Here is a 14,512-nt window from a genome sequence, read left to right as displayed (position 1 = left end):
CCCTAAACTTCTTAAGTGAAACGCTGGTATGGTTTCTTTGAAAGGATAAGACCAGTTTCCTTGCCCATCCTTTCTGCCACATCTCTAATGCGTTCATTGTCTTCGGGATATAAAACCTCAAACTTCATACTATTCTTTTTTGCCGATATTTTAACCTTGCACACTGAACGTGAGGAATAATTCACGTCTAAACGATCCCTACGTAAAAAGCACAATTGTTACAAACTAAATCCACCGTTTCCCGCCTCCCCCCTCAAATCGACAGCCAAACCGTAAAACAGTCTTAAATATTGTAATTTTCTTTTCACGCTTCGATTTCTATTTGTTTATTTGTACACCAGGCCTTGTTGGTACACAGAATGTACAGAAGATGTTGAACATCATTTAACACAATATTCTTTTTCTATCATTTTACATCATTAATGTCTTATGGCTATGCTAATTATTATTGCTACATTACTTGTATTTGTTCAGCAGTTACACTGTTCCTATGGTTTCAGTGGATAAGACTGGTACATTATTATTCATACTGGCACATTATTATTTATCAAAATAATCTTCTGAACTCTGCTATGTTTTTTTGTTGATTGAATATTACTAGGCAGTTTCCTGAATATCATTTCTCTAAGGTGTGTAACTCCATTTTTGCAGAGCTTAGTTTTTGAGTGGAGCATATGGAGATCCATCTTTTGCCTTGTATTGTGAATGTGTACATTTTCATTGTTGAGGAAGAACGTGGGATTTTCAGTCGCATACTGCTGTATGAATGCTATGGTTTCATATATTTGAAGGCATGGAAGTGGAAGGATTTGCAGTTTTCTGAAGAGTGGCTTGCAACATTTTCTGTGTTTGGCACCTTCTATGATTCTTAAGGTTGTGTCATCAGCAAACTGGTAAGCATTTTGACACTGAATGTTTGTTTGTACATCATTTACATATGCGAGGAACAGCACTGGCCCCAGTACTGGTCCTTGTGGAACACCGTATTTCATGCCTTGGTAATCTCAGTAATGGTTTCTGATTTTGTTGCAGTCAGTGTGTTATACGTCCACTGTTTGTTTACATCCACAAAGGTATGACCTGACCCAGTCATTTGGTGTGCCTCTGATGCCTACTAGATTTAATTTCTGTAGGAGTGCCTCATGACCTAAAAAATCGAATTCTTTTGTCAAGTCAAAGCATGCGCCAGTGATATATTCACCACTGTCTACTTTCTAGTACATTTCGCTTAGGAATTCTCAGATAGCACTATTGGTTCAGCGGTTCTTCCTAAACCCCTGTTATGCTGTGATAGGATTTACTCTTCACAATCTTTAATTATGTAACATTCAATATTTCACCGCAAGTACAATATGAGGCCCTAAAATAAAAAATGAGATTTGATAAATGCACTTATAGCAATCCCTTCGCCACGATAACATACACCTACCTATTTACTTCAGGTAAAATTTGTTGATTATATACTTCTATATTCCTCACGTCACCTGCATTGGGAATGGTCACAGATCTGGTGTTACTGCATGGTGTTTACTCTGATTACGGAAGATATTCAGCACAGAAAACCAAAAAAGATGATTCCATATTATAGCAAGAAGCCAAATTGAAAAATTCGATATGGAAGAAAGTTGCTCATTATTTAATGGTAATGAGAGAAATCAAAGATATAATGTGTTGTTATGCGCGTAAAAAATGTATTCACACACTGGACACAAAGCTTGTACTTTAAATTTGTTAAAACGTGAGTGTAAGACTGGACAAAGTAGTATAATACTAAAAGAGACGTAAAAGTTCCTTGACGTTCCACCAAATCTGAAGGTAACTGTGGCAAAAAACTTACCAGTCTTGTTGTCAAAGACATTTTATCGTTGAAACGGATTTCTCGAGATGGCGCATTATCACGCTCCCGTAGTTAGGCTGCCGTTAACAGCACGACACACGTGACCGCATTACGAGTGATGGGAAGCGTAGACTGCTGATGAATGGCATCGAATTGTGTTCAGTGATGAATTGCACTTCTGCACTGGCCCAGATGATCATCGTTGGCGACTATGGCGAGGCCCAAGGGAGAAGTCCCATTATTCTAACGTTTTAGAGGGGCAAAGATGGTGATACTCATGGCATCATGGCGTGGGTAGGTCTCTGGTATGACTTCAGGTCACGCCTGGTCATGAATGAGGGAACTCTGGCGTACAGCGGTACACCATGGACAACGTATATCCTCACATAATAAATTCTCATGTGGTGACAGTAGGCTATCGTGGTGCCATTTTTGAACATAACATGCTCATCTACATATGGCATGCATCTCTACGACTCTACTTGAGTTGAGATCTTCTCAAGACCAGCAACGTCCTCATATATTTTCCCGATAGAACATGTGTGGCACCAGTTCAGATGTGAACTCTGTCCCAGTTTCAGTACCCGTGATATTAAGGACCAGTCGGAACAGCTGTGTGCTAGCTTGCCTCAAGAGAGGACGCAGACAGCTTTGTGGTACTCTCCCCAACCGTATCAGTGGATGCATCCATGCAAGAGGAGGTGCAGTGTCGTACTGGTGAGTGGTCTCATACTACCACATTATTTGTAAATCTGACTCGATTTTGTGATCACTCAATTGACATCACATACCCTCTCAACTAGCCAAGTTTCATTTCGTTTCCTGCTCCCGTCCTGGGTGCTTCGCTTTTTTTGCCTGGTAGTGTATGTCTCTAGTAGCTCATCTTAACGGTGGTGTGTAGACAGACCCCAATGGAGAACCTCTCTCTACAACTGTCGAACAGCAACTAACTACTTAAATTTTTTACTTTGTGTGGTAGTCCTGACGGCAGCTACGAGCGCTCTTCGCTTGCTGTGTTACGACACAAGTAATTAACTGTTTCTTCTGTATATTCTATAGTATTTATGTGTATTAGTGGCAGACAGGCTTGATAAATTGAAGGTTTCAGTTTTTATTTGCGTCTGAATAGGAAAAGCGGAGTATCTGTTTAGGACAGTTTCGCGTGTACGCAAACATTTATTTACATTCTTAACTGACGTTAAAGACGCGGAATTATCAATTAAGTCAGTGTACAATACTCAGTATTTACTTTTATTATTGTCATTTAGACTCGATACATTGAAGGTAGCAGTTGCTATACGTTTTATTAGGTCATTTTCCGCGTGTACATAAACGTTTGTTTACATTATAAATACGAGGGTTAACCAGTTTAAGTTAGTGTACAATACTTAGTATTCACGTTTATCAGAGTCATTTAGACTGGATAATTAGGTAGTTTTTATACGTTTTATTAGGAATAGTGATACTGACTGTGAATTCTAACCTCACTTGTATATGTTTGACTAGCGCAACCGGCGACCGTTAACAGTTAAGCAAACGTAAAATACGTGGTAAATTAGTATTACACTACAATATCTGAGTAAATCAGTGTTACAATACAACTTCTGAGCCCTTCTTACATACGGTTTAGTTAGCAGAAAACTAAAACTCACCTCACCATCTGTTTAAATTCCTTAGCTTGTTGTGGACTTCAGTGATCGTGTACTGTAAGCTCATTGGTTCCTATAAAGTGGGGTTCGTATTTGTGCTTTACATTCTGAACTTTTATTGTTAGCTAAAGGTTTTGTCTTATACCTGCATCTGTCAGTGTACAATACTCAGTATTTACGTTTATTAGTGTCATTTAGACTCGATACATTGAAGGAAGCAGTTTTTATAGTGTTATTAGGTCATTTTGGCGTGTACGCAAACGTTTGTTTACATTATGAATAAGAGGGATAATCAGTAGGTGTAGCTTACCGTAGGTTACTGTTTAATTCTTTAATGATATTCACTAGATAGCCCCTAGCAGTTTACTGTAGGTCACTGTTTTTTCTTTAGTACTCACTAGATAGCCCCTAACAGGAAAATAAGCACCAGATCTAGCTTCTACCATACATTTTTAGTGTTTTTGTTGAGTGTCCTTTTTGCTAACTAGAGTGTAGCTGTTAACGTGATGTGGCAATTCGTTTCCTTAAGTTTCTTATAGTAAATCACATATTAGCTAAATGGATAGGGACTGTGTCTGTTGTGTGCAGATGCAGGAGGAGTTGGCCAAAGTCCAAACGCAGCTGGAAGCTTTGTTGGCCACAGTCAACAGGCTCCAGAGTGCCACCTTGAGGTGCTGTGGGGATGGGGTGCCTGGGGCAGCCTCTGCTGTACTAGATGTGCAGGGGGGGGGGGGGGGTGATGTCACAGCTCTCTGTCACTGAGCCGACCTCTCAGGTGCGACTGAGCTGGCTGGCCCACTCTCACCTCAGTGTGGGTGGCGGACTGTCGCGAGGATGCAGGCTCCTGCCAAATCCCATGCACTTTTATAATAGATTCAGTGAGCTATCTGATGCTGGGGGACAGGCTGAGCCGGATCAGACTGCACCTTCTGCCAGTATAGTGGCCGCTCCTTCAGCAAGGTCCGGACACGCACGTGGGGATAGGGGTTTGTTTGTTATTGGGAGCTTCAATGTTAGGCGGGTCTTGGAGCCCCTCAGGAACATAGCGGCTACGGCGGGGAAGATGTCCAACGTTCACTCGGTGTGCTTGCTGGGGGGCCTTGTCCGGGATATGGAAGAGGTTCTTCCGGCTGCTATCGATCGTGCAGGGTGCAGCCAGCTGCAGATTGTTGCACATGTCGGCACCAACGATGTCAGTCGTCGGGGTCCCGAGGAAATCCTTGGGCCTTTTCGACGGCTGGCTAAATTGGCGAAAGCGGCCTCCATCTCTCGAGGAGTGGAAGCCAAGCTGACGATCTGCAGCATCGTACCCAGGGTGGACTGGGGTCCTCTGGTTTGGAGTCGAGTGGAGAATCTAAACCAGAAGCTACGTCGACTCTGTGACGAAAATGGTTATAGATCCCTTGACCTGCGCTATGGGGTGGGAGGTTGTAGGGCGCCCCTCGATAGATCAGGTGTGCACTACACACACAGGAAGTAGCTACATTGGTAGCACAGTACTTGTGGCGTGCACATGGGGGCTTTTAAAATTAGGATCCTCCCCACTGAAAACAAACCGTTGGCTTGAAAAATTACCAGTTCATGACACTGATGTGGGTGTGCCAACTGTAAAAATTATTAGTTCGAATAAACAGGTCATTCAAAAGGATTTAAATATGCTTAATCTCATGTTAGTAAATTGCCGAAGTGTCAGTAGCAAGATCTCCGAGCTACTCTCCGAAATAAACATTAGCAATGCCAATATTGTATTAGGTACCGAAAGCTGGTTGAAACCAGACATAAACAGCAGTGAAATTTTGAACTCGGATTGCACAATGTTTAGGAAGGATATGACTGATGCTATGGGAGGCGGTGGGTTCATTGCAGTTAAAAGCTGTTTAAACGCAGTTGAGATCGATACTGGGTCGGACTGTGAAATAGTCTGGATAAAGCTGTCAATCAGACAAGGATTGACCATTGTATTAAGATGTTTTCATAGACCACCAGCATCCGCAACAAACGTCGCAGAACGTTTCAGGGAAAGTCTTGAGTACGTAGGATATAAATATCCAAATTATCCATTAGTTATAGGTGGAGACTTTAATCTGCATCGATTGACTGGGAAAATTACACGTTTATCACAGGAGACAGAAGCAAAGACTCGTGTGCAGTTGTTCTGGGAGCGCTCTCAACATACTACCTTCAGCAATTGGTTGAAAACCAACTCGAGATGGGAACATATTAGATATCTTGGGGACAAACAGACCTGATCTTTTTGAGGAAGTTAATCTAGAAGAAGGTGTCAGTGACAATAAAGTCGTTGTGGCTTCTATGGCAGTGGAAGTTGCAAAAAAACCAAAGAAACAGCGTAGAGTTTTCTTGTTTGGGAAAGCAAATAAACGTGTCATTAATGAATATCATCATATTCAGCTCCAAGCATTCACCGTGGGAGAAAAAGATATTGAGCATCTTTGGTCGAAATTTAATGGTATTGTCCACCACGTGCTAGAGAAATATTTGCCTAGCAAAAATATAGGGGAGGGAAAGGATACATCTTGGTTCAACAAATATATTAGGAAGTTGCTGAGAAAGCAGAGAATTATGCACAGTCGTTTTAAACGTAGTCACGACTCCCCTGACAAACAGAAATTATGCGGAATGAAAGCAGCTTCCTTTAACGAATTTGAAAGCAATATTTTATCTGCAGATTCTAAAAATAACCCCAAATTTTTTTTGTCGTACGTAAAATCTATGAACGCTACAAATAATTCAATACTTTCTCTTGCTGACAGTACGGGTAATGTAACGGATGATGATAAACAGAAGGTCGAAATTCTAAACCTAGGTTTCAAAAACTCGTTTACGATAGACGACTGCAGCACCATTCCCCCTATGAATTATCGAAAGGATGGCTGACATAGCGTTTAGTGTATCTGGGATTGTAAAACAGTTAAGATCCTTAGACGCCAGGAAGGCATCTGGCGCAGACGGTATCCCCGTAAGATTTTATGTTGACTATGCTAAAAATAGAACACCATTCTTATCCGTCATCTGTCAGAGATCATTGGAACAGCGGAAAGTTCCACGGGACTGGAAGAATGCCCAGATCATAGAAATCTATAAAAGAGGGTAGAAAATCGGATGCACATAATTACCGGCCAGTTTCACTGACATCGATTTGTTGTAGATTCATGGAACATATTTTGTGTGCAGACATAATGACCTTTCTAGACTCTGAGAAGCTCACCTGCAGACACCAGCACGGATTTAGGAAACAGCGGTCATGCGAGACACAGCTGGCCCTCTTTGTGCGTGACATACAACAGGCTCTAGATACCGGCTCCCAGGTTGATGCCCTATTCCTTGACTTTCGAAAGGCTTTCGACTCACTTCCGCACTGTCGTCTCCTCCAAGAAGTGCGCGCTTACGGTCCATCCGATATCATATGCGGTTGGATAGAAAGTTTTCTAACAGACAGGGAGCAGTATGTCGTCCTAAACGGGGTAACTTCAACAGAAACAACAGTAACTTTAGGTGTGCCCCAGGGCAGCGTAATAGGTCCTCTGCTTTTTACGATTTACATAAACGACCTGGTTGATGGTATTGATAGCGCCCTTAGACTGTTTCCCGATGATGCTGTAGTCGACATGAAAGTAGTATCACACGAAAGTTGTGAACAAATCAATGAGGATTTGCAGAAAATAAATTCGTGGTGTAATGACTGGCAGTTATCTCTCAATATTAGTAAGTGTAACCTACTGCGTATAACAAGGCGAAAATCCCCATTAATGGAAGAGTACAAAATAAATGCCCAGTCTCTGGAAGCGGTAACATCAGTCAAGTATCTGGGTGTGACTATTCGAAATGATCTCAAATGGAATGATCAGATTACACAAGTAACGGGCAAGGCGAACTCTAGATTGCGGTTTATTGGTAGAATCCTGAAGCGATGCAGTCCTTCAACAAAGGAAATAGCTTGCAATAAGTTAGTTCGTCCAGTCTTAGAGTATAGTTCGTCTTTATGGGACCCTTACCAGTTGGGTCTGATTCAAGAGATTTAGAAGGTCCAAAGAAGAGCGGCAAGATTCGTGACTGGTACATTTAGCCATCGCGAGAGCGTTAAAAATGTCATAGATAGTTTGAAGTGGGACACACTAGCAATTAGACGACGCGCTAAACAGAAGGAGCTGCTCACTAAATTCCGAAATCCAATGTTCACCGAGGATGTAGAGCATATATTATTACCTCCAACTTACAAACTGCGCAATGATCACCATTCAAAGATAAGGGAAATAAGAGCTCGTACTGAGGCGTTCAGACAGTCGTTTTTGCCTCGCGCGATCCGCGAGTGGCACAGAGGGGGGAAATATGACTTTGGCGCGAATAGTGCCCTCCGTCACACACCGCTTGGTGGCTAGCGGAGTATATATGTAGATGTACTCGCTATACTAGAAGTATTATCCTTTCACTGTTATCTCTGAAAAAAGCTTTATAATCTCCTTGTAATATTTCATTTTAATGGAATACAGTATGCTGTTCATAAGTAACTTAGACTGATGAGTCAGAGCAGTGGGACCGCCTACGTAACAGCCGGTGTGGCCACCTCTGGCACGGGTAACAGCGGCGACACGACACGACACGACACGACGCGACACGACACGACACGACACGACTCGGCGTGGAAGCAATGAGGCCCTGGTCCGTCGCTGGAGGGAGTCAGCATCACACCTGCACACACGAATAAACTGCTGGGGAGAGGGGGGGGGGGGCAATGGGCTCTGACTCGACGTTCAACAGCGTCCCAGACGTGTTCAATTGGGTTCAGAACTGGCGAGTTGGGGGGCCAGCAGTCAACTGGAACTCGCCACTGTGTTCCTGGAACCACTCCATCACACTCCTCGCCTTGTAACACGGCACATTATCTTGCTGAAAAATTCCACTGCCGTTGGGAAACATGATCGTTATGAAGGGGTGTACGTGGTCTGCAACTAGTGTAGGATACTCCTTGGCCGTCATGGTGCCTTGCACTAGCTCCACTGGAGCCATGGACGCCAACGTGAATGTTTCCCAGAGCATCACGGAGCCGTCACCAACTTGTCTCCAACCCACAGCACAGGTGTCAAGGAGCTGTTCCCGTGGAAGACGACGGATTCGCGCTCTCCCATTGGCTTGATGAAGAACGAATCCTGGTGCATCAGACCGTGCAATATTCTGCCACTGCGCCGACGTCCAGTGCCAGTGGTCACGTGCCCATTTCAGTTACCGACGCCACGGTGTTGACATCGGCACATGCATGGGTCGTTGGCTGTGGAGGGCCATCGTTAGTGCTGTTTGGTGGCTTGTGTGTTCAGAGGCACTTATGTTCTGCCCAGAATTAAAATCTAATGTTAGTTCCGCTACAGCTCGCCACCTGTCTGTTTTACCAATCTGCCCAACCTACAACATCCAACATATACACTCCTGGAAATGGAAAAAAGAACACATTGACACCGGTGTGTCAGACCCACCATACTTGCTCCGGACACTGCGAGAGGGCTGTACAAGCAATGATGACACGCACGGCACAGCGGACACACCAGGAACCGCGGTGTTGGCCGTCGAATTGCGCTAGCTGCGCAGCATTTGTGCACCGCCGCCGTCAGTGTCAGCCAGTTTGCCGTGGCATACGGAGCTCCATCGCAGTCTTTAACACTGGTAGCATGCCGCGACAGCGTGGACGTGAACCGTATGTGCAGTTGACGGACTTTGAGCGAGGGCGTATAGTGGGCATGCGGGAGGCCGGGTGGACGTACCGCCGAATTGCTCAACACGTGGGGCGTGAGGTCTCCACAGTACATCGATGTTGTCGCCAGTGGTCGGCGGAAGGTGCACGTGCCCGTCGACCTGGGACAGGACCGCAGCGACGCACGGATGCACGCCAAGACCGTAGGATCCTACGCAGTGCCGTAGGGGACCGCATCGCCACTTCCCAGCAAATTAGGGACACTGTTGCTCCTGGGGTATCGGCGAGGACCATTCGCAACCGTCTCCATGAAGCTGGGCTACGGTCCCGCACACCGTTAGGCCGTCTTCCGCTCACGCCCCAACATCGTGCAGCCCGCCTCCAGTGGTGTCGCGACAGGCGTGAATGGAGGGACGAATGGAGACGTGTCGTCTTCAGCGATGAGAGTCGCTTCTGCCTTGGTGCCAATGATGGTCGTATGCGTGTTTGGCGCCGTGCAGGTGAGCGCCACAATCAGGACTGCATACGACCGAGGCACACAGGGCCAACACCCGGCATCATGGTGTGGGGAGCGATCTCCTACACTGGCCGTACACCACTGGTGATCGTCGAGGGGACACTGAATAGTGCACGGTACATCCAAACCGTCATCGAACCCATCGTTCTACCATTCCTAGACCGGCAAGGGAACTTGCTGTTCCAACAGGACAATGCACGTCCGCATGTATCCCGTGCCACCCAACGTGCTCTAGAAGGTGTAAGTCAACTACCCTGGCCAGCAATATCTCCGGATCTGTCCCCCATTGAACATGTTTGGGACTGGATGAAGCATCGTCTCACGCGGTCTGCACGTCCAGCACGAACGCTGGTCCAACTGAGGCGCCAGGTGGAAATGGCATGGCAAGCCGTTCCACAGGACTACATCCAGCATCTCTACGATCGTCTCCATGGGAGCATAGCAGCCTGCATTGCTGCGAAAGATGGATATACACTGTACTAGTGCCGACATTGTGCATGCTCTGTTGCCTGTGTCTATGTGCCTGTGGTTCTGTCAGTGTGATCATGTGATGTATCTGACCCCAGGAATGTGTCAATAAAGTTTCCCCTTCCTGGGACAATGAATTCACGGTGTTCTTATTTCAATTTCCAGGAGTGTATAATGAGGGGTGGCCGCCCACAGTGTTTGGACGTGGTTTCACCACGTGTTGAAGACACTCACCACGGCACTCCTCGAACACCCGACAAGTCGTGCAGTTTCCGAAGAGCTGCTGCCGAGCCTCTGGGCCGTCACAATCGTCCTCAGTCAAACTCAGACAGATCGCGCGCCTTCTCCATTCTACACACGGACAGCACGCTCACTGATACTACACGCACCGTACCTGTGTCTGACTAGCAGTCGTTCCTCGACAGGTGAAGCCGCTATCGCCTGGAAGGGTTTACATCGGCAGTAAGTTGGTGGTCACAATGTTCTGGCTGATCAGCGTATGTATTACGTAAGCTCTCACTTTACTTGTGACACTGTTTACTGATAGATGCTGGAACGAGAATGCCATCGCGAGAAAATATTGGACGCCAAAGTACGTGAACAGAAGTTGAAACAGAAACTTAAAGGGAGGGAGGATGAATCAAGAATGTTGGTTGGGGCTGCTGCTACGGCTGCTGAAGAAGCGAGAGTGGAAAAATCTGAAAACAAGTTCTTCGAAATTATTGACACGGTAAATATTTCTCTTAGCCATTTGAGTGCGTAATATAGAGTTCTTTGTGTTTTTTCTTGATAACATAGTGATATACACTCGAGAGCCACAGAAATTGGAACATTTGCCTAATATCACGTAGGACCTCCGCGAGCACGCACAAGTGCCGCAACACAACGTGGCGTGGACTCGACTAGTGCCTGAATGGAATTTGTAACGGAACATATTAAAGGCTTTACTGTACCCAAGTATGCGATACCCTCCAAATTCAACCAGTTTAACGAGTATTTATGATTATAGAAAATTTATTGTGTATGATAACAAGGATTGCATAACATGTCTCCATAAACAGTCAACCCATTAAATTATACTGAGTAACTGACCCACACAAAAGGTTATATCACTTGATCACTGATACAGCAAATGTCATCATGTAAAAACACTAAGTTCATCTTAAATAATTAATATGAAGTACGAAAAATAGTGGCCAACTTAGGTATTTTGGATCTCCTTAAATAAAAATCACCCAGTGTTCACTAGGAGCGGTTTCACTCAGTATTCACGAAATCAATCCTATTTTAGACGAAAACCAATGTAATTCTTAATAATTCATGTTATTTACTTATTTATGCAAATTAGAGAAGTCAATTGACAAACTTCTAAAAAACGGCCTTTTTGTAACAAAGAATTATTCTGTCAAGTCAACAAATCTGTCTGTCATTTTAATAACATGTTAAATTATGTCACTCGATGCAAATTAATAACTTTTCTGCACAAATTATGATACCAGATGTACATGTGACTTGTAAACTATATCTCTTTTTAGTAGTTCTTTGACAATGTTATAAATACGAGCAGCAAGAAAGGTCGAGAAGCAGTCGGAATGTCACTTTGGTAAAGTGTGTTTGTGTGTTATTGTTTGAGGTGGATAAACAATGCAAAGAACATGTAACGGAAATACTACTTTGTGTTGTGTCATGGTCTTTGGTGGACAGTGGAATTAAGATGGCCACCAGAGTAATAAATATTTGAAGTTTACATATTTGTTGGTTTCGCTCGTTCTTTATCATCAAAAGCATATAAAAAACACGGGACCTCATGTTTTTAACCGTAGACAACCAGATTTAGAGCCAGCATCAGCATCGAGACACAGCAGCGATCCAGCAAGTAGCAGCGATTATCGCAACACAATGCATTTTAATGGCGCCAACCTAACATCAAGTGCTAACAAGCTCCGTAAATGGGAGTGAAATAGTGCGATTATGGCAATTAGCTATATCTACGACCAGGCGACCATTACAAATTGACACCGTAAATCCGTAAGATACGAAGGGTGGAATCTCTTCTGAACAGCACGTTGCGAGGTATCCCAAATATGCTAAATAATGTTCTTGTCTGGGGAGTTTGGTGGCCAGCGGAACTGTTTAAACTCGGAAGTCCTCCTAGAGCCACTCTGTAGCAATTTTGGACATCTGGGATGTGGCATTGTCCTGCTGGAATTGCCCAAATTCGTCGGAATGCACAATGGAAATGAATGGATGCAGGTGATGAGACAGGATGCTTAGGTATGTGTCACCTGTCAGAGTCGTATCTAGGCGTATCATTGGTACCATATCACCCCAACTCCACCCGCCCCACACCATTACAGAGCCTCTACCAGCTTGAACAGCCCCCTGCTGATATGCAGGGTCCATCGATTCAAAAGGTTGTCTCCATACCTGTACAAATGCCTCCGCTCGATACAATTTGAAACGAGACTCGTTCGACCAGGCAACATGTTTCCAGTCATCAACAGTCCAATGTCGATGTTGATAGGCCAAGGCGTGGCGTAAAGCTTTGTGTCGAGCAATCATCGAGGGTACACGAGCCCAGGGCTGAAATCTGCAGCAATTTGCGGAAGGGTTCCACTTCTGTCTCGTTGAAAGATTTTCTTCAGTCTTCGTTGGTCCCGTTCTTGCAGGATCTTTTTTTCAATCGCAGTGATGTCGAGATCTGATGTTTTACCGGATTCCTGATATTCACAGCACACTCGTGAATTGGTCATACGGGAAAATCCTCACTTCATCGCTATCTCGGAGATGCTGTGTCCCATCGCTCGTGCGCCGACTATATCACAACGTTCAGACTCGCTTAAATCTTGATAACCTGCCGTTGTAGCAGCAGTAACTGATCTAACAACTGCGCCAGACACTTGTTGTCTTACCTACATCTACATCTACATCCATACTCCGCAAGCCACCTGACGGTGTGTGGCGGAGGGTACTTTGAGTACCTCTATCGGTTCTCCCTTCTATACGAGTCTCGTATTGTTCATCGAAAGAAGGATTGTCTGTATGCCTCTGTGTGGGCTCTAATCTCCCTGATTTTATCCTCACGGCCTCTTCGCGAGATATACGTAGGAGGGAGCAATATACTGCTTGACTCCTCGGTGAAGGTATGTTCTCGAAACTTCAGCAAAAGCCCGTACCGAGCTACTGAGCGTCTCTCCTGCCAAGTCTTCCACTGGAGTTTATCTGTCATTTCCGTAACGCTTTCGCGATTACTAAATGATACTGTAACGAAGCGCGCTGCTCTCCGTTGGATCTTCTTTATCTCTTCTATCAACCCTATCTGGTACGGATTCCACACTGGTGAGCAATATTCAAGCAGTGGGCGAACAAGTGTACTGTAACCTACCTCCTTTGTTTTCGGATTGCATTTCCTTAGGATTCTTCCAATGAATCTCAGTCTGGCATCTGCTTTACCGACGATCAACTTTATATGATCATTCGATTTTAAATCACTCATAATGCCTACTCCCAGATAATTTATGGAATTAACTGCTTCCAGTTGCTGACCTGCTATATTGTAGCTAAATGATAAAGGATCTTTCTTTCTGTATATTCGCAGCACATTACACTTGTCTACATTGAGATTTAATTGCCATTCCCTGCACCATGCGTCAATTCGTTGCAGATTCTCCTGCATTTCAGTACAATTTTCCATTGTTACAACCTCTCTATATACCACAGCATCATCCGCAAAACGCCTCAGTGAACTTCCGAACATCACTTATATACAGGTTGCCGACCGCAGCGGCGTATTCTGCCTGTTTACATATCTCTGTATTTGAAAACGCATGCCTACGCCAGTATCTTTGGCGCTTCATTGTATAAAGAAGTAATCAGGAAAAGTCTCAGTTTCGGACTAGGATCCCTGCTCAGCGTGCTTCACTGGGCAAATACTAGGAACGTAATCTAGAATGGTACGTTTAGATCACTGGAACGTGGGAACAGATCACAAACTTGCCTGTTTCAGGAATAATTCCCCCTCGCCTCCCATCTCCATCCTCACCACACTTTGTACAAATCACTTCCGCTAGCGATGCTAACACCGTAGACTCGAATTACCTCTTCATAGGAAACTCTGCCTCCCATTCCTTAAGGATACAGTACAGCAGTATACGTCAACATAACAAGTAGTCCTGCTATGGGAAAAGCCACGTATAAGACTATTGTACAGGGAATTGTGCATGTATTATAGCCTGTCGAGAAAATTTACCCATTTCACAGGATTTGACTGTGATGAATGACTAATGGATATGGAAATCAGACTATTAGTTCTTTTCCTAGAACTTTTCTACGTATTAGAA

At 44.5% G+C, this 14,512-nt stretch overlaps 1 protein-coding gene across 1 annotated transcript in view; it reads left to right on the top strand.

The window, feature by feature from the left end:
• LOC126188344 (dynein intermediate chain 3, ciliary-like) overlaps positions 1 to 872 on the top strand; it is a 215,530-nt gene extending 214,658 nt beyond the window's left edge. Inside the window, exon 7 of the mRNA XM_049929942.1 lies at positions 792 to 872. Within this exon, the coding sequence (XP_049785899.1) occupies positions 792 to 872 (81 nt within the window). The remainder of the gene's footprint in view (positions 1 to 791) is intronic.
• The last annotated feature ends 13,640 nt before the right edge of the window (positions 873 to 14,512 follow it).

Source organism: Schistocerca cancellata, chromosome 5 (genome assembly GCF_023864275.1).
Source record: "Schistocerca cancellata isolate TAMUIC-IGC-003103 chromosome 5, iqSchCanc2.1, whole genome shotgun sequence".
In the NCBI taxonomy this organism is placed as follows: domain Eukaryota; kingdom Metazoa; phylum Arthropoda; class Insecta; order Orthoptera; family Acrididae; genus Schistocerca; species Schistocerca cancellata.
The sequence above is the reverse complement of the archived record's forward strand: the minus strand, read 5'-3'. Positions and strand labels throughout refer to the sequence as shown.